Source organism: Tupaia chinensis, unplaced genomic scaffold (genome assembly GCF_000334495.1).
Source record: "Tupaia chinensis unplaced genomic scaffold, TupChi_1.0 Scaffold000247_1, whole genome shotgun sequence".
Taxonomy (NCBI): Eukaryota; Metazoa; Chordata; class Mammalia; order Scandentia; family Tupaiidae; genus Tupaia; species Tupaia belangeri.
This window is the reverse complement of record NW_006159725.1, coordinates 334077-359060: the sequence shown is the minus strand read 5'-3', so window position 1 is coordinate 359060 and position 24984 is coordinate 334077. Positions and strand designations below refer to the sequence as shown.

At 40.5% G+C, this 24984-nt stretch overlaps 1 protein-coding gene across 1 annotated transcript in view; it reads right to left on the bottom strand.

Moving 5' to 3' along the window:
- Positions 1 to 24984, bottom strand: part of ARHGEF12 (Rho guanine nucleotide exchange factor 12) — a gene marked incomplete in the record, with an annotated part of 176953 nt that overhangs the window by 69306 nt on the left and 82663 nt on the right. Inside the window, 3 exon segments of the mRNA XM_027771983.1 lie at positions 11393 to 11449; positions 13032 to 13117; positions 15846 to 15869. Coding sequence (XP_027627784.1) covers positions 11393 to 11449; positions 13032 to 13117; positions 15846 to 15869 — 167 coding nt within the window.

The window sequence follows — 24984 nt, the reverse complement described above, 5'->3', positions numbered from 1 at the left end:
AGGGCAGAGGGATGGGACTGAAGGCAAAGAGAAATGAAAGAACTATCTGGGGTGATGGAAACGCTCAGTGCCTTCATTAAGATACTGGTTATAAGAATATATTCAGGGGCTGGCAGGTGGCGTGATGATTAAGGGCACTGGCTCCCACATGGCCAACCACGGTTTGAATCCTGGACCTGGCAACTTGCTTTCTTTCTCACTGTGTCACTCTCTGGTCAAATTAAAAATAAAGTCAAATAAAATAATTGTAAAAAAAAAAGTATATTCATTTCTCAAACTCACTGAACTTAAAAGGATACATCTAATTTTATTTAAGTTTTATGTCAAATTAGTTAATTAATTTTCAACATTAAAAAATATGATACCCCTCAACTCAAAAGAATACTAAATACTAAGCAGTATTTGAACCACATGGCCAACCACGGTTTGAATCCTGGACCTGGCAACTTGCTTTCTTTCTCACTGTGTCACTCTCTGGTCAAATTAAAAATAAAGTCAAATAAAATAATTGTAAAAAAAAAAGTATATTCATTTCTCAAACTCACTGAACTTAAAAAGAATACATCTAATTTTATTTAAGTTTTATGTCAAATTAGTTAATTAATTTTCAACATTAAAAAATATGATACCCCTCAACTCAAAAGAATACTAAATACTAAGCAGTATTTGAATTCACAAATGCACCACTTCATGACACAGTGAAGGTTAACGGGGACAGAAGACAGATGACCCATCAGAATTTAATCTTTTCCTCTGTTCCATGTTGCTTCTTTCAAGTAATCAGGAAAACTATAAATAGGATGGATGTGAATACATAAGGGAAAAAGTATTCTTTATGATCTTTTAGGACATCATAAAACAAACACAATTATAAAATCTGAAAGCAAAAGAAGAACATTTTACAGAAGTTTTAAAAACTCCCTCTGCTCTTGGGGTCAAGTGTCTCATGATCCCCTTTACAGTGACAGTCAGGCGTCACACAAGGATGTTTCGGTCAGTGACAGCCCACATACACGACACCTCCACGTAGCCTAGGCGTGCAGTGGCTATTTCGCCTGGTCGGTGTGAGTGTGCGTCATGACGTCTGCATGATGAAACAAACACCTACCGACGCATTTCTCAGAACACAGTCCTATCTTAAGGAACACATGACTGTACTTGGAATTTTGAATAAATCAGACAGTGTGACTAAAATGAAAATGGAGTCAATTATAACAGTGCATATAGATTTTTTTCTGACTATACCATGCTTTCGAGTTCCCTGCCCCACCTCAGAAGAGCTAAAAATTCAACCAATTAGATTTCTAATGGTGGTCACTGCACTAAGCCGAGCTTCTTAAGCAGACTCTTTTCCCTGTAGGGAAGAGGGTGCCTGTGAAAGATGAAAGAAAAGATAGTGGGAGTTGGGGACGGCAGGTGCAAAATGGTTAAAGGTGCTAGACTATCACCTGGCCAACCACGGTTCAAGTCCTGAACATAGAGGCACCCTCACTCTATCCCACTCTGGTCCAATTAAAATAAATATGTAAATAAAGTTAAATAAAATATTTTTTTAGGGAAAAAAGGTAGTAGGAGTTAAAGAGTTTGACACGTTTGCATATTTTACCTGCATAAAATATACATGAAGTATTTAGTTTCATGCCTGACAAATATTAAGGGTTCATAAATGTTAAGTATTATTTTATTATGATTGGGAGGTTGCCCTTAGATTTGCCTTCTCAAAAATATATTATGCACCTATTCATACCGTCATTAAAAATCAACAGCTGGTTGGGACCAGTAGATGGTGTAACGGTTATGTCACTGGACTCCCACAGAGTGGACCGCGGTTCAAGTCCCGGACCCGGTGGCATAAAACTCACGCTGGGTGTATGTGCATGTGTGCCCAAAATTCTGAGAGGAGAATAGAGGAGAAGAGATTACATCATGGCCATTCCCCCTAGGGAGGTGACTTCTCACTTTTTCTCTCTCTGTCTCTCCAGTGAGTGCACAGCATGCACCCTATAGCAAAAATCTCTTAAAAAAAAAAAAAAGGCAACTACAAGGGGCCAGCAGGTGGCATGATGTCAGGGTTCTAGACTCCCTCATGGCAAACCACAGCTTGAGTCCTGGACCTGGTGGCTTACTCTCTCATTTTCTCTCTCTCTCTCTGTCACTCTCTGGCGAGCACACATGCCTTATAGCAAAGTAAATAATAATAATAATAAAAAGAAAAATTTAAAAAATCAACTGCAAATACTTTTGTTTCGTTTTGTTTTATTATAGGGCATGTAGGCTTACAAACAAAAGGCAGAGAGAAAGGATCCCTGAGGCAGGAACGGCCATGCTGCAATCCCTTCTCTTCCATTCTATTCTCTGGATTTTGGGCACACATGCATACACACCTGGCATGTTTTTCAAGCCATCAGGTCCAGGACTTGACCCTCACAGACTGCCATGTAGGACCCAGCCACCTTAACCATCACACAACCAACTGGCCCTGCAAATCCTTTTACATTAGCAAACTCTGATGTGAACAAATTCCTGCCATTAATGTAAATGATCCTGAAGAGGATCAATTCCCATTTAGGTCACTGTCTAAGTCTCGCTTTGTTTTAAAAGACAAATTAGTTTTAGATGGGGAAGGCAGAGAGAAGGAAAATTTAAAGGGCAGGGCTTCTTGTTACAGGTAGTTTTAGAAGAAGAGAAACACAGAAAGAAGTCCTCCAGAAACAAATTACACCTCTGGTGAGCTTTACAGAAACACCCAGATGGGGCAAGTGCTCCTCTGCGGCCTGCAGTACCTTCCGCTCCCTCCAGGGATCTGAATTTGCACTCACCCTTCCTGGAGTCTCTGCCCTGGTGCCCGAGCTCTACTTCATTTACAACCTTATCTCAGAAGCTCGGGTGTATCCTGGGGCAGACAAAATTTTTTAAAAATTGCTAATGAAATAATGAGATTCAGAAAAGAAGAGTCTAGAGACGGATGGCAGCTCAGAAATGAAAGTGCTTAGAGAGAAAAATACGACCGCATTTGGTCGATTTAAAAAATATGCCGGGAACCAGCAGTTAGCGTAATGGCTATGTCGCTGGACTCCCATGGAGTCGTCTGCAGTTCGCGTGTCGGACCCGGTGGCTTAAATCTCATGCCGGGCGCGTGTGTGTGCGTGCCCAAGATCCCAAGAGGAGAATGGAGGAGAAGGGATTGCGGCGTGACCATCCCCCCTGGGGGGTGATTTCTCGCTTTCTGTCTCTCTGTCTCTCTCTGTCTATCTGGCGAGCGCACGCACCCTATAGCGAAAACCTCTCAAAAAAATATATATATGCCCAGGATCCTAAGGGATGGCTAAGGACTGGGTGAATATATCAGAACTACCTGAGAATTGTGCAGACACACTTTGGACAATTCTTAACAATCGCTGCCTGGTAATCTTTCCTTTTCAATTTAACCCTACAACAAAAGAAGATGAGGAGGAGCAATGGGGAGAGCTGAAAAGGGAACCAAGTGATCACACACACCCCTGCTCATCTCTCTCCTCCCCAACTCCACTACACTGCCCTCTGTATTGTTCTAAAACCTGCTGGTCTGAGACTCTGACACACTTTACCATGTAAGAATTACTGTTAGGGAGGCTGGCAGGTGGTGTGGGTGGTTAAGGGTGCTGGACTTCTACATGGCTGACCGTGGTTCGAGTCCTGGACCTGGCAGCTTGCTTTCTCACTCACCCTACCTCCCACCCCATCCCTTTCTGGTCAAATTAAAGAAATAAACAAAGTTAAATAAAATAATTCTAAAAATAAATCTTTAAAAAAAAGAATTATTAAGTTGTTGAAAAAGTCATGACATATTTTTCGATGCAAAAATGTGTCATAACGTTATCAGTGACCCAATAGACCAATTCAAAAAGAAAACATACCCTACATATACCATCGATCTGAAATCAGTGGAATTCAAATCAACAACTATCCTATCCTGGCAATCCATGCCATCTGCATACATTTAGATTTGTGGTCCAAATCACCTAGAAATTAAGTTATTCTATCATTTAAAATTCAGAAATCCAGTCTCCCCAATTCTCAAATCTATTATGCTTTCTCCTATTCAAAAAAAAAAGAAAAAAAAATTTTTTTTTCCTTTTTCTTGAGGTAACTGTTCCACCTATAGACCAGAAGCTGTTTTATCTAGCCCACTACAGAGGGGTAGATTTCACTCTTTGTAATACCGGAACAGACCAATGCTGGCTAAACTATCACATCTGAAATGTTCTTCTTGACCACCACCCCCCCCAAAAAAAGAGAATCCCAACAAAAAATCTACTTTTTTTGTTTCTTTTGGCAAATATGTATTAAGCATTGGTCTACTGGTTATTTCACACTGCAGTTGGGAGGTGCCGTGAGAACTACAGAACTACTAGGAGTCCTGGCCTCAAAACGCTTAGACTCCTGGCAGGGAAGGACAACACTGAGACAGAGATTCAGTGACAATGTGTAAGTAATAATCACAGCATGGCAGATACTAGGCCCTATGTGCTCTGAAAGAAGAGAAAGAGAAATGGAGACTCCTAACTCCCCAATAGTCATTTTCAAATTTCATGAATTAAAACCAAAGCAAAACAGTTTTCATGATTTTTACTTTTTCTAGTTTTCACAACACATAGTGTCCAGAGTTTTGCTTTGCTGCTAAGTCCTTTATTGTCTGGTATAAATATTATTCATTGCAGTTACCATACAAAGGTATGTATCTCTGAACAAGAGATTTTGAACGGTCACTTGATCACTTCAACACAAGCGTTATCACAGCATTCGGTCTGCGGACAGCAGAGAACTCATACAACAGCCATAAAGCTTCGACTTGCTTGAGACTTGGTCAGGGTAATACAAAGGGGCTCCCAAAAGTTCACAGAAAAGTGAAATTTAAATACAAATTTATTTTGGTGAGAACAATTGGAAATTCATTCACAGTGTTTTCCTAACACCGGTTTTTCCATGAACTTTTTGAAGACACTGTGTACTTCATTCCCGTCATTCTTGGTTCCACCAGACTTTTATTTTGTTTTTTTCTTTTCTTTTTTTTTTTTTTTACAGCTATCTAAGTGCACACGGAGTTTGGTAAAGGACTGCATGTCTCCATCTGTGCTTACCCAAATGTGCTGTGGTTCGTTCTTGGACACTGGGCTATGAGCGTCTACACAGCAGGTGCCCTTCCGCTATCTCCGAATCTATCCCTAGCACAGTGCTTAGCATGTAACAGGTGCTCAGTGAATAGTTCCTAAATAGATTTGGGTTTATTTTACATAAAAGAAATCGTCAATACATCATCCTTGCATTTTCTAAATTGCCCGAGTACATGCGTACTTTCCAGAGAAAGAGAGCGCACCCCCGGGTGGGGCACAGCCGCACGGCAGTCGCCTCTCCATTTCCCAGCCTGTGGGGATTTCTGGCACACGTGCATACTGGGGCCAGGACTCAAGCCTGGCAGGCCATGTGGATCTGACTCCCTCCCTTATCCACTAGGGTATGGGGCTGGCCCTACCCATCACTTTTTGATAAAAGGAACTCATAGCCATGAAGGGTATGTAAAGTAGAGAAATACTTCTGAAGAACACTAATTAACCTTCTGCTCTGGCAGAATTCTAACTAAAACCATTTGATTCACCATTTATCTAGTTACGAAACTTTTTTTGGTATGAAAAAAAAAAAGAAAGAAAGAAAGAAAGAGGGAGAGGGAGGGAAGGAGGGAGAGAGAGGTATGGGGCGGGGGAGGGGAGAGCACGGCGATGCCTCAGCTGGGCATGGCCTCACCACAATCTTGACTCCATTTCTCCATCCTGCTGGAAATCTGGGCTTTGGGTATGTCTGGTGTGATTTTCAAGCTGCTCGGGCTGGGATTTGAACCATGGTTGGCCATGCAGGATTCTAGTCCCTCAACCACTAGGGCACAGGACCAGTCCCAAAGAAATTTTTCTTTATTCTCTATCTTTAAGAGATCATATTTAACTTGGAAACTGATAAACTGATACCATGTTTCATCTCATTAGTTAAGAAAGAGATGTTCTGTCAAATTTACATAAATACCATGCTTTAACAAATTTTATTTCCTTTTTGTAACAAAAAACTTGTATTATAACAACGTGGCATTTGAAACCAACCTAAAAAGATTATTTCCTACTCAGGGGATAATTACTAAAGATTGCATTTTGAATGTGAAAAAAAAAACAAAAACAAAAACAAAAAACGATGTCTTCGTAACTCTATGTGGGGGAGGAGAATGCTAAAAAGGCAGAATGGACTTGGGGGGCTGCCGGGTCCCACTGTCATATAATTCCTGAGGAAGGCACACCGACAGAGACCGACCAAGGAAGTCGGCTGCTCAACGCGCAGCAGCACGCGAGGCCTTCCGTCCTGCATCCACCTTGGCCAGAGCACACGGGTCTTTCTTCACCTTTTTGTTACATGACCAAACTCCTCTAAGTCTCACCTCTTAAGAATTAGCTCCAGGGAAGGGTGCGGAGAAAGACCACGTGCACCCTCATAAAAACGGCTCATTTTTAGACTGCTGCCAGACATGCATGTTTTATGAGTAAGACCTGAGATAATCCTTTGATTAAGAAGCTCTTGATTCTAAACACACAACACAATGCAGCCTGCGCGAGGAGTCTGCGTTCCAAGTATGCCGACTTCATTCCTCCAGACCACTACCAGGAAGAAGCCTCATTTCCCACCGAACAGCTTCTCATAAGGGAAGAAAGACCCAATTAAAATGGGTCAAGATCTTATTCCGCCAATTCTATCTCAGTCTCAAAAACCATTCTTTCAAAATTCACTTAATAAATGCCCCCAATGTGCCAGGCATTCTGGGAGATGCAAAGGTGAATATAAACCAAAATAACTAGATAAAAAGCAGAATGTCAAAGTTCAGAAACAAAAGTAGCTGAGTAGGCCTAAAAAAGCCCCTGGAGGAGGTGGTATTTGAATTGGACCCTGAGGGATGAACAGGAGTCTAAAGTTACAGGAAGTGGACCGCTTAAGAGGGGAGGAATGGCATGAGCAAAGGATGAAGGCCTGCCTGGAAATGAGCATTAGGAATAGTCTGCCACTTTTCAGTGACTGGCAGATCAAGGCAGAATGATAAATCAGGAACGACTGATGGCATATTTTCCTATTTTAACTTCCCTACAAAAGGAATCACCGACTCCTTCTTTTAGTAATTTTAACCTGCTGGTGGTTAAGGTGCTATGGAGAGAGAATGGAGAGACAGAATGGAGAAAAGGAAGTCACAGAGGTAAAATCCCAGTGAAGGAAAGTTATAAGCCTATCAAAACAGTCTAAGGAAAAGATGGAAAACTGAGCAAGGCAGTGGGACTGGAACTAAAAAGTGAAGGATGGAAACCTGATGACAGATTCAAGGAGACTTGGTAAATAGTTGACAACAGAGGACAAGAGAACTGAAGAGGTCAAAGATGACTTTAAGAAACAAGACACTGTAGTAAAGTAGTTAAGGGAGCTGGTATCCACCTGGACAACCACAGTTCAAATTCCAGCCCTGGTAGCTCAAAAAACACACTGGGCATGTGTGCTTGTATGGCTAAATTCCTGACAGGATGGAGAAATGGAGGAAGAGGGATTATAGTGTGACCAGGTCTCACTTCATGGGAAGGTGGGTGTGTTCTCCCTTCTTCTCTCTCTCTCTCTCTCTCTCTCTCTCTCTTTCTCTTCCTAGTGAGCACATGTACCTTCTGAAGAATCTAAACCAGGATATTTCAAGGACTAATGGTTCCCTTCTGTCATGGACTAACTGAATGTGTGAGCTGCCTCTGAATTCCTACATTGAAGCCTACCCTTCAGTGTGGTGGGATTTGGAGATGAAACCTGTCAAAGACAACTAGGGTTGGATGAGGTCAGAGAGTGGAACCCTCATGGTAGGATCAGAAGCTGCAGAATGGCTCCCCCTCTCTTCAGCAATGAAGAAAGGCCAGGTAAAGACACAGAAAAGGGCAGTCATCTGGAAGTCAATGAAGAACTCCCCTAGACCCCAACACACTAGCACGCTGACCTGGGACTTCAAACCTCCCGAGCTGTGAGAAAACATGTTTTTGTCTTGTAAACCAAACCTTCTGCATATTTTGTTATAGCAGCCCTAGCACTCTAAGACAGCTTAAAAAAGACTAGTTCTGGAACCAGCAGATGGCATAACGGTTACATCATTGGACTCCCACATGGCTGTCTATGGTTTGAGTCCTAGAACCTGATGGCTTGAAACTCTCACTGGGTGTATGCGCATGTGTGCCCAAAATCCTGAGAGGAGAATGGAGAAGGGACTGGGGCATGGCCATCTCCCGAGGGGGTGATTTCTCACTTTATCTTTCCATCTCTATGGTGAGCACATCCGCCCTATAGCAAAAATATCTCTTTAAAAAAAAAAGACATGGTTCATTTTCTTATACATTAAAAAGAATCTCTTCATGACAACAAAACAGATTAGGAAGTGGCTGTAGCCTGAACCCCAAATTCCCTGAGTGAATATCTCATACCCCACAGAAATGTGCAGAAGTTTTCCATGACAGCATTAGTAAGAAAAATAGAGAATTAAAACTGCAGATCCGAAAACACACCCATACATGGTCAGTAGATTCCAAAAGGTACTGTGGGACTAATGAGGAGAAAGAGAATCAATATTGACTGACTGCAGTGGGCAGGAACTTAACAAGAGAAGTGAACACTAAACAAACATTTGGTTTCCTTTTCGAATAAGTAACTCTATCTCACAAAGCAGCTCTAAAAATTATCAGGAAAGTTTAAAATAAATCATTTGCAGGTGAATAACTAGCATCTGTGCTAAGTATTCAATGACAAACTTTACCCCAAGAGAAGACCACGTATGATCTCAAAAGCTTCCAGGGGTCTTGTGTGAAGACCCTGCACTAAAGCACAGTCTCCCATGTGCCATGACTCTGTCATATCCCAGAATTCCCAAGCTCTCCTTGACTCCCCAGAGTGCCTTTGTCATCCATGCTAACTGCACACGGTGTGTGAAGAAGTCTGTTCACACAGGCGAGAAAATATCTGTAATGTCGAAGAGATTCATGTTACATGCCAACTTTGTTCTGATCAACCTACCCCTCTGAAGAGTGCTTTTTTGACAACTTATGGCTCAGTTCTTTCCAAAAAAGGTATTTCAAGGGTTCTCAAGAAACAAACACAGAAAAGCCACACCTCATTTCCTGATTACCACTTAAAATGTTTCTATTACTACCAAGCCAATGGCATGTCTGAACTAGTGTTAATATTCCTATCCCTGGCAAGAAAAAAATACAGTATTTCTAGCCATAGACTCCTAAATTGTTAATCCTCCTCCAAAGCAAACAGCAAGCTTCTGCTCACATACCGCAGATCGAGGAAAGTGGTGAGGGAGATGAAACACAACACTCAAAGGCTATTGGAAAGAATGGAGCTGTACGAATAATATTCACATTCTGGTTTTTTTGTTTGTTTGTTTTTTAAGAGAGGTTTTTGCTATAGGGTGCATGCACTTGCCAGAGACAGAGAGAGACAGAGAGTGAGAAATCACTCCCTGGGGGGATGGCCACACTGCAATCCCTTCTCCTCCATTCTCCTCTTGGGATTTTGGGCACGTACGCACATGCACCCAGGATGAGTTTTAAGCCACCGGGTCCAGGACTCAAACCATGGTTAACTATGTAGAAGTCCAGTGATGTAACCATTTGCCATCTGCTAGTCACAATATTCAAATTCTTAAAGAAAGAATGAACCATAAAACACTCTTTATCTGGAAAAAGACAGTCTAGAAGAATAAGGAAACTATTCCTTCTTATTTTTTTCTTAAAAAAAAATGTTAAAGGGTACATGCACTGGGGGAGAGAAGTAGAAGGGGAATAAGGGGGTAGAATTAGAAAGCACCTCCCCATGGGGAACGGTCATGGAGCAATCCCCTTTCTTCCACTTCTTCCTCCTTTCAGGATTTTGGGCACATACATATACATGCTGGTGTGTTTTTCACGTTGCTGGGTCAAGGACCTGAACCATGTAGTTGATCACATAGGAGTCAACCACCTTAACCATGATGCCATCGGTTGGCCTGAGAAAGCTATTTCTTACTTAAAAGTAGCCAAAATCTTTGGAGAGAAGAAAAGGCATAAGCTTGGCATGCCACAAGGCATGGTATACATTTCCTGTTGAATGACTACCAAACTTTTAACCACACTGAGAAAACATTGGTTATAGAAACCCAAGCAAAGGACTAGGTGTGTGTATCTAACATGGATGCGTTAACTGGTTTAGAACCAAACACTGAGGCGCCATAACATTAAAAAGTATCTGATTATCAAGGATTCAACTGCCAGTAGATGTAAAATGTCAAATATCTCAGAAGGTGGTCAGACAATTCCGTAAGTTCTTTCCTCTATGTCCAGCTAGGTGACACCTGCGCCTGGGAAAATGTCCACTGGATACATTTTGGGTTCCATAAGAGTAGATCTGATTTTCCTTTGAGGCTCACTTTGAAATCTTCCTAAAAAAAACTATAAGTTTCTGAGATTATTTTTAAAGTCTTGATTCCTGATAGTGCCTTTCCTATTCTCTTTTCTCAAAAGAGTAGTTGTAAGTCAAAAGAAGAGAAGGAAGAAGGTAAACATGCAGAAGAAGAGGGAAAATAGATTAAAGCTTCACAAACGTGATCTACTGTACCTTTGGAAGATAGGACACAGCCTAGAAATATTAGCATTTCAGTTACTGGCTGCAAAAGTTCACCATTCAGCCAAAATTTCTCTCTATGAAGCCAATGTTTAGAAAGTACTATTTTAAAATTTTCCCATTCAGAGTAAGCTTCAGGGAAGCTTTTGAAAGGCATAGGCAAATTCTTCACGCTACGAAAATTAAATACTTACATATTTTTAATATTATGGACATATTATACAAAAATGACTTTTCCAGATGAGGAGGCAAAAATAAAAAGGCAAAAAATAAAATAAAAATGGCAAAGAACTGCTAGGATACCTACATTCCACCAGTACCATATTTAAAGGAAAAGATTCCATTGCTTAAATTGCACATGATCTATAGTCTACAAATGACCCAGGAGGAGAAGGTGCCGACTCAAAGCCCATCCATGTTATCTGGAGGAACCTGACCCAAACACTTTCCTAACATCAACGAGATGAAAGAGAATGTGGCAACGTGGCCTATCTTAATTCGTGTTAGTTTCTAGCAACCTTCAGCTTCCACATGACAGCCACGGTAAAACCCCAGGCTCCCTTTCCCTGCAGATCATGCCATGCAGAGCAGACACAAGAAAGGCTGCAGTTATTAAAAGAGAAAGAGAGAGAAAAGAACAAGAAGAAAATGAACAGCATGAAGCAAGCTCCCAGGTGCAAGCTGAACGGCTGCGTGAGCTTACCATATATCTCGGATCTACTCCCCTCTGAGCTAGACTTTGTCTTCGTGGAGGAGCTATCTGCACAGAGCGGGAGAAAAGGAGAGAGATATGGAAACATGGAGACCAACAGAAGGGGACAATTCATGGGGAAAAAGGAATGAATCATGGTCAAGTTAAATCGTGCACACACGGAGCATGAACATCACAGATGACAGCACTTAGAATGGTCACGAACAGCACAGGCAATGACATATTTTAAAGATTTATTGAAGAAAAGACAGTGCAATAAAAACACATTTGAACAAAACATGAATATCTACAAACTACGTCACCTGATAATTGCAGAGATGACAAAAGCACTAGGAGCTGTAATAATCTTACTATGAAACACTGCACATCGCTTCCCTAAACCTCTCTTTCGAGATGGCAATATCATGGATGAATGATACTGAATAAATCTAATGAGAATATATTTTTATGAACAGAGGTCAGAAATCTGTGACCCTTATGAGTAAAACAATAATTAGTCATACAAATGAAGCCTCTGAGCCCATGACTTCAAAATTAGGTGCCAGAAACAGTGAATTCTCTCTCCTTGGAGATCCACATGTGATGTACTGCAGAGCCCACCTAAGGCCTCCTGATCATGATTGGGATTTCATTTCACCTACTACCCAAGGTGCAAATAAATTATAAACTATTTATTTCCTCATTTCCCCTTCCGAGATCATTTTATACTATTTGTTTAAAATTAAAAAAACAATTTATACTAAGAATGAGTAACATCTTAATCAGGTACATAAAACTCAGTTTTCTCTATTGAATATAAAATATTTCTAAGTAGAAATATCTTTTAAAAAGATTTATGTATCTGAGACCACAACATTTATTTCTCTTTTGTCACTGAACTGAATAAAGTAGTGTATGTGGAAAGAATATATATCAGTTCCAAACGACAAAAGCAGAATTATCCAGCAATTCTTATAAATTAAATATGCAGTGAGTGTACAAGGAGAAAGCTAAAGGAAAAGCCTATGTTTTGCAAGAGGAGTTCAATCTCTAGGCACAAGATAAGAACGTAAATAGTTGAAAGCCAGCTAACATGAAAGCCCTGGAGGAGAGCGACACACGGGCTGACCGACAGCTTTCCGAGTTCCCAAAGGACAGCTTTCTCAGCTCACACATCCTTCTCACTGAAGAAAAAGAGATTTCTAGTCATTTGCTTTCTCTAAAATGAGATGATCATTAATTTCTGAATTTGTACTTTATCTAATAGTTTAATTCACTATAATCACAACTGAGCTTTTAAATGACTAGAGAAATTAAAAGTTGCTATGCCTTGACTTTATGACTTACTATGGCTCATACCATGATTAGTTTAGTACCAAGTCCTTGGTCTGATCAAAATCTCCTACCTTGATCATTATTTGTAAATTTAATACTCTATGATGAGGCTCCTGCAGTGGAATATTGGGCTGGACGTTAAAAATGGCTACACTCCTACTGGATACAAAAGCTTTATGGCATTGGAAGGGAAGGGAGAGTGTTAAAACAGTTGAAACAACTACTCCTGAGAGTTTCAAGCAGCATGAGTGTCCTTTCCAGATTCACTAACTCTCAACGGTCTCCGGAAGAAAAAACAGCGTTGTCTGTCTGTTACCTGTGGGGTCAAAATCATGTGATGCACTGCGCTCAACTTTCTGCTTCTTATCTGTTGGTGACTCTCGGTTCAAAATACTTCCATGCCTAAATTAAATCAAAGCGATCAAATATTACTACAAGAAAATCATTACCATCAAAACTTAATTTAAAAATCCTAAAAGTGTCTTACAAAGAGAAACTAGGAAATTGGTTTAGCTTACACAGTATCATAAGCCTCTCTGTATTTTTTTTCAGGAAATTTTAAAATTCAGCCTTTGCTACAAGTTATAAGCTGTCTCTTGTTTTTGTTTTTGTTTTTTTTTAAAGGCTTAAAATAATACAAAGTAACTTTAAGTATTAAAATCTATTTTATTTTTAGAAATAACTGCTTACATTTTTTAGTGGCTTTCACATGTCAATCACTATCATTTCCACTTAATTAACAAGAAAACAGTCCATTGAATGAATTATAAATACATTACCCAACCTTATATACATTAACGTCAAGTTCAAAATCATTATATGAATACAGAATGCATGAGAACAGTTTTTAAGAAAACAAACCAATCAACCTTAGGCAAAACTCATTTTAAACCTGCCTATAGAGTCCTAGCCACAGATGTCACTACAATTATTATGTCTTCTTTTCCTTTTCTTTTCTTTTTTTTTTTTTTTTTTTGGGGAGGTTTTTGTTAGCAGACAGAAAGCAAGAAATCACCCCCTAGGGGGGATGGCCATGCCACAATCCCTTCTCCTCCATTCTCCTTTCCTCTCGGGATCTTGGGCTTGCACACATATGCACACAGCATGAGTTTAAGCCACTGGGTCTGGGACTTTTACTGCGGTTGACTATGTAGGAGTTCAGCAACATAACCACTAAGCCATCTGCTGGTCCCAATTATTACATTTTCTATGGTCTAGGCAATTACACTGATTGGATAGTGGCTGGGTGACAAATAAGACCAAAAGTGTAATACGTACACTACTGATGAACTGAAACGCCAAGGCAAGCACTGTATGCTGGACTACGCTGTCTCTGAAAGTGATAAGAGTACTATAATAAGTAGAAACGATGGACTATCTGTATTTTAAATAGTGTTTATGATAATTAAGATGAGAAAGGGAGAGAGCGGATGTTGAAGCATAAGTGCTGAGGAAGAGGCACTTAATCCCTAGAGATAAATAAATATATTATGGATATGGCACAGATATTGAACGTTTTGGGTTTTTTCTTTATTGTCTTAAAGTATTCTAGACAAAGCCAGTGGCAAAGTTTATTAACTAGAGTTACAGTCACAAAAGTGATAAAACACATAAAAAAAACTAGCAGTCCCTGGGGGCCAGCAGGTGGCATGGTGGTGCAAGCACTAGATTCCCACAAGACTGACTGCAGTTTGAGTCCTGGACTGGGTGGCCTAAAAAAATCACACTGAATAAGGGTCGGCAGGTGGCGTGGAGGTTAAGGGTGCTGGACTCCCTCATCGCCAACCGCAGTTGGAGTCCTGGACCTGGCGGCTTACTTTCTCACTTTCTTCTCTCTCTCCCTCTCTCTCCTCTCTCTCTCTGTCCCTCTCTAGTCAAATGAAAATAAATAAATAAAGTTAAATAAAATAATTTTTTTAAAAAAATAAAATATTTAAAAATCACAACAAATAAAAAGATAAACATTAAATCAATGACTGTCTAAAACAAACAAAAAATTAGTAATCATTTTCACCTCCTAAGCTTCACAGAATTTAAAACATTCATAGATCTTAAAATTATTACACTTCAAAAGAAGTAATTATAAGTATTGCTTTGAACAAATCTTAAAATTCTCATATTAAAAGTATTAAGGGCTGGGAACCAGCAGTTAGCGTAATGGCTATGTCGCTGGACTCCTACGTAGTCGACCGCGGTTCGCGTCCCAGACCCGGTGGCTTAAAACTCACGCCGGGCGTATGTGCGTGTGTGCCCCAGATCCTGAAAGGAGGATGGAGGAGAAGGGATTGTGGCGTGACCATCCCCCCTGGGGGGGGGATTTCTCGCTTTCTGTCTCTAATATCTCTCTCTGTCTGTCTGGCGAGTGCATGCGCCCTATAGCGAAAATCTCTCTCAAAAAAAAAAAAAAAGGAACCAGCAGTTTGCGTAATGGCTATGTCGCTGGACTCCTACGTAGTCGACCGCGGTTCGCGTCCCAGACCCGGTGGCTTAAAACTCACGCCGGGCGTATGTGCGTGTGTGCCCCAGATCCTGAAAGGAGGATGGAGGAGAAGGGATTGTGGCGTGACCATCCCCCCTGGGGGGGGGATTTCTCGCTTTCTGTCTCTAATATCTCTCTCTGTCTGTCTGGCGAGTGCATGCGCCCTATAGCGAAAATCTCTCTCAAAAAAAAAAAAAAAAAAGAGTATTAAGGGCTAGTAGGTTGTGTGGTGGTTAAGTTGCTAGATTCCCACATAGCAGATTGCTGTTCAAGTCCTGGACCCGTCAGCTTGAAAATAACACTGGGAGTGTGTGCATGCATGCCCCAAATCCCAAGAGGATAATAGAGCAGAAGGGACTATGGTGTGGCCATTCCCCTTGGGGCGGGGGGTGACTTCCCTCTTTCCATTTTTCTCTCTCCAGTGAGCACACATGCTCGATGACAAAAGCTAAAGAAAAAAAAATTATCAAAACAACATTGTCTAGAAAAAAATATAAAACTCCTGGTATATTCTAAATTTGTAAGACATTTGGAAATTATAAACTACTTAAATTTGCATTCTCTAAATCACAAAAATCTACCATAATTTCCAAGGGATGTCTCTAATTAAGACTAAACATAAATGTTAGTCAGAAGTGCAAATTAACTTACCTTATAGGTTTTTTGAGGGGAAACCTGAAACAAAGAAAAAAAGGATAGATGTAGTTATTTCACTTTTAAGATTCTGTTATTAAATTTATTTATCATATAAACTAAAATAAGATATTTGAAATCTTACGCTAACTTTCTCCAAGCAAAATTCAACAAACAGGTGGAATAAGAAATTGGACACCGCTTAAAAAAAATGTCTTAAATACTTTGTTAGATCTTAAATTGCAGGTGCATTCCCCATTAGCTGTCTCTGTATATGGCTTTCCTTTTCAAAAGTACAAAAAATAATAGCAACTCTCAAAGTTTACTGAGGGCTTACTAAATGCTGAGTAGTATTCTAAACTCTTAACATGCATTATCACATTTAATTCTCAAAAATTAACTCTGAAGAGGCATTGCCATTTTCATTGTATGGATTTGTTAAAAACTGGGACCAAAAAAGGACATATTTTATCATTAAAATACCGTACTCACAGTTTCCCAAGAAAGGAAAGTTCCTTCCTGTCACCTCTCCCCACTTCCCAAAATAACTAGGTGCCGATTACTGCCCTACTGACCTGTGTCATGATCATCAATTATTTATGTTTAGTGTTGATCACAGAAATCAAGAAAAAAATACCCTTGGAGTATTAATTATCACTTACTAAAAATGTATTCCAAAAGGAGAAAACCAAGGGTATCTTTTTCCATTTTTTTTTCCCCCCTCGGGGCCTTGTGAGCCAAAAGAACTACAGCCTTTCCTCCTGGCTATCTTTCTTTTTAAGGAAATATTACTGGCCCGGCAGTCGGGACATAGGCACATATTGGAGCCACGTGGGAGGCCAGGGTTTAGATCCCAGGTTGAACTGAACAGGGGCCTGCCTCTGTGATCCTGGCTGGCTGAGAGGCTGAGGGAAAAATTGTGGCATGGCAAGATCTATTGTGGGTACCTGTTTGTGACTCTTCCTCCCAAGAAAGAAATAAACAAACATTTAAAAAGAAAAAAAAAAAAAGGTTCTATTACTGGAGACGTCTTGTGGGAGTTTCATGAAATCCATAAATGCTAATGAAAGTCTAAGAGCGTAGTCTCAAAGTGCCTCCATTCTTATGACATCTGTTTTTATTAGATCATTTCAACCTGTGGCATTTTATATAAAGATTATTTAGTCTAAGCAATCAGGAACAGTGTTTCTATTAAGAACACCAATAAAACTGAGGATTTAAAAACATTATCAGTAAAGACAGTTAAAAGTAAACATAAAACATTGATACTCGCATGACTATTTTATCTGGCACAGAGAGAGTTCAGCTCAAAAACTTCTAAAATACAAGTCTAACTACAATCCTTTGAAGTCCTATTTATATCAAAATTGATCCACAGAAACTGATCCATGGAAAGGACAAAGAGTCGGAAAACGTCCCTAATAGGTGATGACAGGGTAACTCACAACAAAGTCTGTGGTGACAAGAAAAGGGAGTTCTGAGACAAGAAGACGGCTCCAGAGGACACACAGACTCCGAAAGACTGCCACATCTTCAGAAACAGGAGTCCCTAGCCGGTCTGCCCGTTCTTGGTGAGGTGGGAAAAGGAAAGAAGGGGAGTACGTCTTCTCATTTAACAGATGAATTAAGAAAGTTGGCAGAAAAACATTCCCGACTGAATTTCTGCAAAAGGTAACACCTGCAGTTGTCAACCCTGGCCACCCTGTCTCAGAGCCATGACAACAACTCCTATCCCCAAACAATGCCACTTGCGTCAGACTGCAACGTCCAGGGGATCTGGTAATGAATCCCGGAAGTTCCCAGACCACTGACTGCAAGCCAGTTTCCTGAGCTATTTTCTCTTCCAAGGGAATGGAAAAGGAGGGGAAAGAGGAGGACAAAAATGGAATGAGAAGAACAAGGACCACCCCACAGTAAAACTTGTTTATCGAACTCTATTTATTACAGTCATGAAGTACAGATAGAGAACTTCTCAAATAAAAAACCTTACATCGCAATGTTTCTTTTTCCCTAATTACTAAATCGTACTTTAAAGTCTCTGCTAAAACAAATATGTAAGTACATAAATAACAAGTCTAGAGCCTACCTAGCTATTCAATTTGTTCCCTCTCCTTTCAGTTAAAAAAATTACTAGGGCTGGCAGGTGGCATGGTGGTTAAAGTGCTGGACTCCTACATGGTCAAACACAATTCGAGTCCCGGACCTGGTAGCTTGCTTTCTCACTTTCCCTCTCTGCCTCTCTCTGATAAACACATGTGTCCTATAGCAAATTTAAAATAAAAATAATAATAAATAAAATTAAGTTTAAAAAAAGACAATTACCGACATAACCCCACAGTTTTGTAAAATCTCTACATTTGTTGAATATTAAGATAAAGGTAGACTCAGACAACTGGAAATAGAACTGAAGAAATGTCTAGGGCTAGAGCTGTAGATATGAGTCGTTAACCTATGATGGTCACAAAATGTAAAATTCCAAGTAAAGAACAGAAAATCCCAAGGATCAAATCTTGGGGGGAAACTAGCATCTACATGGTTGAGAATGGAGCTGGAAGAGTGGAGTAAGGACATGGGCGAGGAAAAGGGAAAGGGCTGTCCCGGGAGCCGGAGAGAAGAGATGGTCAGGGACATCAAATGATGCAGAAAGGCAAATGGGAAGGCTGGAAAGCCGCCACGTTCCGAGCAGAGCAGTCCAACACCAGGAGACGAGACTAATTCTGGTAAGCAAAATTCTGTGTTTTCAAGTTCCTGTCCGCTGTGCAGCCTGACCGCGAAAGCGCCACCTCCTCTGGCTGGGTATCTCGGAGGAACAGCTGTCCTGAAGGACAACATACTGACGGCGAGATCTTCGGCTTCTGAAAATCTCCTATTACTGACTTGGGTACCGTGCCAACAACGAAAATGCTCGTGCCTGTTTATATGTGTATGTACTTTTCTCATCACCAAAGTCTAAGTACAAATAGGAAGAAGGATGACGAATGAAGAAAAGGATTACCGGGAACTTGAGTCATTGGGACAAGGTGACTAGATGCCCTTACTCCGGTTTCCTACTGGGTGTGCAATTGTACCAGAAATCCTCACCAAGGGCCTTATGGGCTCCGAATACACTTACCCAACTCACTTTTCCCTGCGAGTTCTGAGGTTATGTGAAAACCCCCAGGTAATAATACATACAAACCCCCCAAACTGTGTATTTTCACAGCCCTCCCAATGTTATTACACGTAGTGGGGAATGTGATTCGGTAATTAAATAACCCTGACCCAATAGATAACGTGTATTAGAGTAAGAGGTCCATTTTAGCGAGGTTTAACTATGTACGCACACATGCACACGAGATTTTATAACTGGGATATCCTTTCAAGACTGTTAAACATAATGGCTTCTGGATTATATAACAAAAAAGGCCAAGGACTGCCAAAGTTCTGTGCTGTCACATAGTTGCTTATAATAAATAGTCTATTAGAAATCCCATTTCCCTTGTATTGATTTTGGTGAGAAAAGAACAAGACTGTTTTAATACGCTATGTGAAATGTTCTGAAACGGTATGAGAAGAAGCGAGGATATCACACCAAAACCTTCATTCCTACCCTTGTCTTTCTTGTCCAAGGTACTGGTACTAAACGCACCCCACCGGGTTTAGCCAGGACAGGAAATGTGGGGCTCTAGATGGTTCTAGATGGAAATGAAGGGAGCACGTAAGAACATTTATCTACATCAGATAGCAGGCAAGATTTAGTAGCAGGTCAAACATCGTTAGCTGGTAAATTTAGAGTTATCAAGAAGTCCACTGGAAGATGCATTCTGATTTTAGCAATATTCAGATGTGGAGAGAAAAAGAAAGGAAAACAAACAAAAACAAAACCCTGAACCTTGGAGTCAATAAAATACAGCAACATTATAATCCACTCTAGTGAGAAGCTGCTATACTAAAAACCTCTGAAAATTAGATAGGTCCTAGGACATTCCCAGGCCCCAGCCCTCCTAAGATAGTGACGAGCATCAGAGCAGACAATGCACGAGTGCGAATCAAGCAGGCAGGGTGGGCGGGGACACATGGACTGTGAGAGGCCATGCCAATCCCAGGGGACTTTGAGGGCTTAGGAGCAGGGGACTCCTCAGGAAAAAAAGCTAACCGGGTTCATGTTCTAGTCTGACAACTGAATAGGTGCTTGAACTTGGGGAGCTGCTCAGCCTGGCTAGCATCGTCTATGAACATGATCAAGTTCCTATCTCACAAATTCCTTGTGAGAACTAAACTAGAAAATGAGAGGCCCTGTCAGCAAATAGTAACCACTAACTATTCTGAGCTACTAAAAAGAACAACAAAACATCTGTACACTAGTGACATGGATTCAAGTTAAATAGAAACAATACACTTAAAGATTAACACCGTTTCAGGAGGTTTTAGCTCACAAAAATGCACAGAAATGTATTCATTCAAAGTCAGTGATGAAACCACAGATGTAACTCACCAAGTTAGAGTCCAGAAAATTAACTTTAGTACTCAAGTTAACAAACTTCCCAGATTCTACAGGGTAAGAAAAAGCTCAGGTTACAACCTAAGCTTCCAATTTGCCTGGCAAGTGGGGTCAGTGTTTTTTTTCCCAAACCTAGTTAAACTATGTTGACAATACCAGCCATTTATTAACAGAAAGGTCCACTTTCCTGCTCTCTCTCTTCATAATAAAAGGGCGTATGTGCGTGGGGGTGTGCTTACAGCCCGTCCTTCCCCAGCCCTCCAATCCCCGCAGGGCCTGCACCTGCTCCAGCAGACCCAGGGTCCTAACCCGTGGTCAGCCACATGGCTTCCATTCCAGTAGTGCACCTGCACCACCACCACCACAGCCCCTGGGGTCTCTTCTCCTTTAAAATATCAAGAGTAGGGATTGCGGCATGGCCATCCCCCCTGGGGGGGTGATTTCTCGCTTTCTCTCTCTCTGTCTCTCTCTGTCTTTCTGGCGAGCGCACACACCCTATAGTGAAAACCTCTCCAAAAACAAAGAAACAAACAAAAATAAATAAATAAAATATCAAGAGTAGGGGCCGGCAGATGGCATGGTGGTTAAGGTGTTGGACTCTCATGTGGCTGACTGTGGTTCAAGTCCTGGACCTGGAAGCTTGCTTGCTTTCTCTCTCTCTCTCTGGTCAAATTTAAAAAGTAATTATATAATTAATTAATTAATTATATAATTCTTAAAATAATAATAATAATATCAAGTGTAACTGATTAAGGCATTCTGTGGGCTGGAAGTAAATCAAGTTTCTCATTTGTCTACTTCTACAAAGTAATTTAAATTACCTAAGTTATAATAGCGTAACACTTAAAATCTGAGGCCCCGCACTGTGGTGTGGCAGTAGCACGGTGTTCTACGAGGCTGGGTTCTATGATGCTGGAAGCCATAAGCAAGGTTGGGGTTCAGTTCCCAGGTCAACATATACCTGCCCGCCATGCATGTCCACCTGCAATCCCGGCTGGCTGGGAAGGCAGGGGAGAAGGGCACAGCGTGAGACCCTGTTGAGAGGGCTTGTTTCTTCCTCTCTCATTCTCACGAAAGGAAAAAATTAATGAAAAAAAAGTGAAACTGACATGAAGCTGAGCAAACTTGCTATAGTATTCTTTTTCACAAAGCAATAAATGAACAGCTAAGAAGGCACTGGCCTGCAGTGTGTAAGAGCTCTTGGGACTAGCAGTTGGCATAATGGCTATGTTGCTGGACTCCCATGTTGTCGACCTTGGTTTGAGTCCTGGATCCGGTGACTTAAATTCATGCCGGGCGCATATACATGCGTGCCCAAGATCCTGAGAGGAGAATGGAGGAGAAGAGATTGCAGCATGGCCATCCCCCCTGGGGAGTGATTTCTCACTTTCTGTTTCTCTGTCTCTGTCTTTCTGGTGAGCGCATGTGCCCTATAGCAAAAACCTCTCAAAAAAAAAAAAAAAAAAAAAAAGCTCTCAAGTGTAGGTAATGAGCACATAGTGCTGACTCCAGCTGCACTGGGCAGGCAGTCTTTAGGTCTATGTAGTCAGATTCACAGAACCAAAAGTAATAAATGACCACCCTCCCCCTCCAACAACAACAAAAAAATCATAAATCCTTTCACCACCCAACAATTTATAACTGGTCAAACAGTCATTAAAAGAACTAAATATTATGAAACCAGCCCTCCAAAATGGGGGGTGGGGGTGTTCTCTGAACTTTACCTAGGGTACAACAGCCTTACCAAAACGTTTTTAATTAGCATACAGTTCCTAAGCGCAGCGAGTGGTTAGCAGAGCTGGTGGTCAGATGTGAGTTAGATCAGGACCCTAGAGCAGAAGCTACAGCCGACAGATGACTTTCATGGTATTACTATTACTAGTTTTAAACCTCTGGACCTATAATACAGACCACAGGATGACAAGGACCAAGAGACTCATTTCTAGTATCAAATCCAAAAATGATTCACTAGACCGTAACGTAAGAACAGAAATTAACTTCTTAAATATAGCTTAGCACACCACCACTTTTACCGAAGAATCTAAAACTCACGTCAGGCCCTGAACAAGGCTCTCTGACACGCTTGGACGAAGCAAAGAGCAAATTTCTTCTGAATTACTTTTATTCCTTCTGCCAGCGATATTATAGGTTGGATCTTGGTTATTTCTAAACTGGAAAAAGTAGTTCACAATTAATACGATAGCTTATTCAGAGCTTTCATTTCTTTATTCGCAATCTGGAAAATGATCATGTTTGGGAATATTTCCTGGAAGGTTTCTAAATAATTTTCCTTTGAGGAGCTGGCAGGTGGTGTGGTGGCTAAGGGCGCTGGACTCCCACATGGCTGACTGTGGTTCAAGTCCCGGGCCTGGAGGCTTGCTTTCTCACTTTCCCTCTCTTACTTTGTCCCTCTCTGGTCAAATTTAAAAAATAAATAAATAAAGTTAAATAATTATTTTAAAAATTAAAAATAACTTTCCTTTGAGATAATGAATATCACTATTATCTGTTTCTTTTCAGACTCTCTTCACTTCAGCAACCTGGGTAAAAAGAACTGATGGAAAAAAATGTACGAGACCCTAAAAGTACTTAAACAAGTATCCTTGTCCCATTAAATACCACTCAAACCATCAAATTCGTCTTCACGGAAGAGGTATTAACGTTATTAAACAAATAATAAACTGGACTCTACAAATGATCTCATAATATTATAAATAGGAACAGTAGAGGACTTTTAGTTCATAGAAATTTAAATCCTTTTTCTAATTTCTCTGTTTTGTTTTTATTTATCATTAGTGGGTACATGTGCTCACATGCATGAGAGAAAAAGGGAGAGGGAAAGAAAAAAAGCACCCCTGGCCTGGAATTGAAATCTTAATTTCATTTCACATTTCCGGATATACTGGTAAAAAGAATAAAAATAAGAGAAAAAAAAAAAAAAGTCCTCTTAATCAGGGATGGGCATTTTTCCCACCAGGATTTTATATAAAATGCAGAGACTAGGTATTTAAATTTTACAAAAGTGAGAAAAGCTGAGCAAAATTTGTTAGGACAACCTGCTTTCTACAAATAGGCCAAAAGAGCCGATTGTGATTCTAAAAAATAGAAAGTCTGAGCTTTTTACCTTTGTTGCTGAACTCCAAGAGAGTCAAGCTCCAATATACAGTATTAACTTTTCAATAGGAATTTGAGAATTTTATTAAAACGTAAAATTAAAAAATAAAATATCAAAAAATATCTTGAAAGAATTATTTCATTTTTAAAATTTATTATTTTTTAATTTGACCAGAGAGAGAGAGAAAGGGAAAGTAAGAAAGCTAACCACCAGGTCCGGGTCTTGAACTACAGTTGGCCATATGGGAGTCTAGTGTTCCAACCACCATGCCACCTGCCAGCCCCCAATAATATTTTTTAAAATAAATGTAGAACATCCTATAATACAAAAGAATTCTATGCCCAATTTAAATTCTTTTAAGTTGTTTTATTTCTTTCATGAGAGTGAGAGACAGAAACCAAGTATCCGTATCAGGGTCTCATACCACAACCTGCCGTAAGCCTTCCCAGCCAGTCAGAACCATGGGCAGTGCACCTGATGAGCACAGGATGACCAAGGACTGAACCTGTGAACTCCCACAGGGACCCAGCATCCCTCAAGCAGAGCACTGCCACTGAGCCACTGAGTGGCCCTTGGAATTTGTATTGTATATCGCTTTAAATGAAGTATATTTGCAATTTGTTACTTTTTTTTTTTCCCCCAAGAGAGGGCATACACTCACCAGAGAGAGGTAGAGAGAGACAAAGAAAGAAGGAGAGTGAGAAAGCACCCTCCCCCCATGGGACATGGTCATACTGCAATCCCTTCTCCATCATCTCTCCCACCTTCTGAGATTTTTGGACATGCACACACATGAGCCCAGTGTGTTTCTCAAGCCATGGGGTCTGGGACTTGAATCCCACAGTCAGCCTCGTGGGATCTGGTTGTCTTAACTGCCAGACCATGAAGCCAGCTCATGCCTTTTTTTTTTTTTTTTTAAATAATTTTTTTAAAAAAATTTTTGAGAGAGATTTTTGCTACAGGGTGTGTGTGCTCGCCGGAGAGACAGAGAGACAGACAGTGAGAAATCATCCCCAGGGGGATGGCCATACCACAATCCCTTCTCCTCCATCTCCTCTTGGGATTTTGGGCACACACGCACACACACCCAGCATGAGTTTAAGCCGCTGGATCCGAGGCTCGAACTATGGTCGACTACATGGGAGTCCAGAGATGTAACCATTACATTATCTGCTGGTCCCTCATTTTAATTTTATTTAATTAACTAGATTATTTTTTAAAATTTTCTATCGGGTATAGGCACTCATCAGAAAAAAATGTAAGAGAGACAGAGAGAGAATGCAAGCTGCCAAGTTAAGGACTTGAACCACAGTGGATCTTCTGGGAGTCTAGTGCCTCAACCATCACACCACCTGCTGGCCCCACTCATACATATTTTTTTATTATTAAAGAAAAAAAAAAGCATAAGCACTCATAAAAATAGCATTCTGTAGCAAAGAAAAGTGACTTAACAACAACAAAGAAGAATTCTAATGGATTGATCTTAAATATCCCTGAACATTTCTTCCCAAAGGCCAATACATCAAAGAAAAAGGAATCTTTTCTTTCTAAAATCTTAGGGA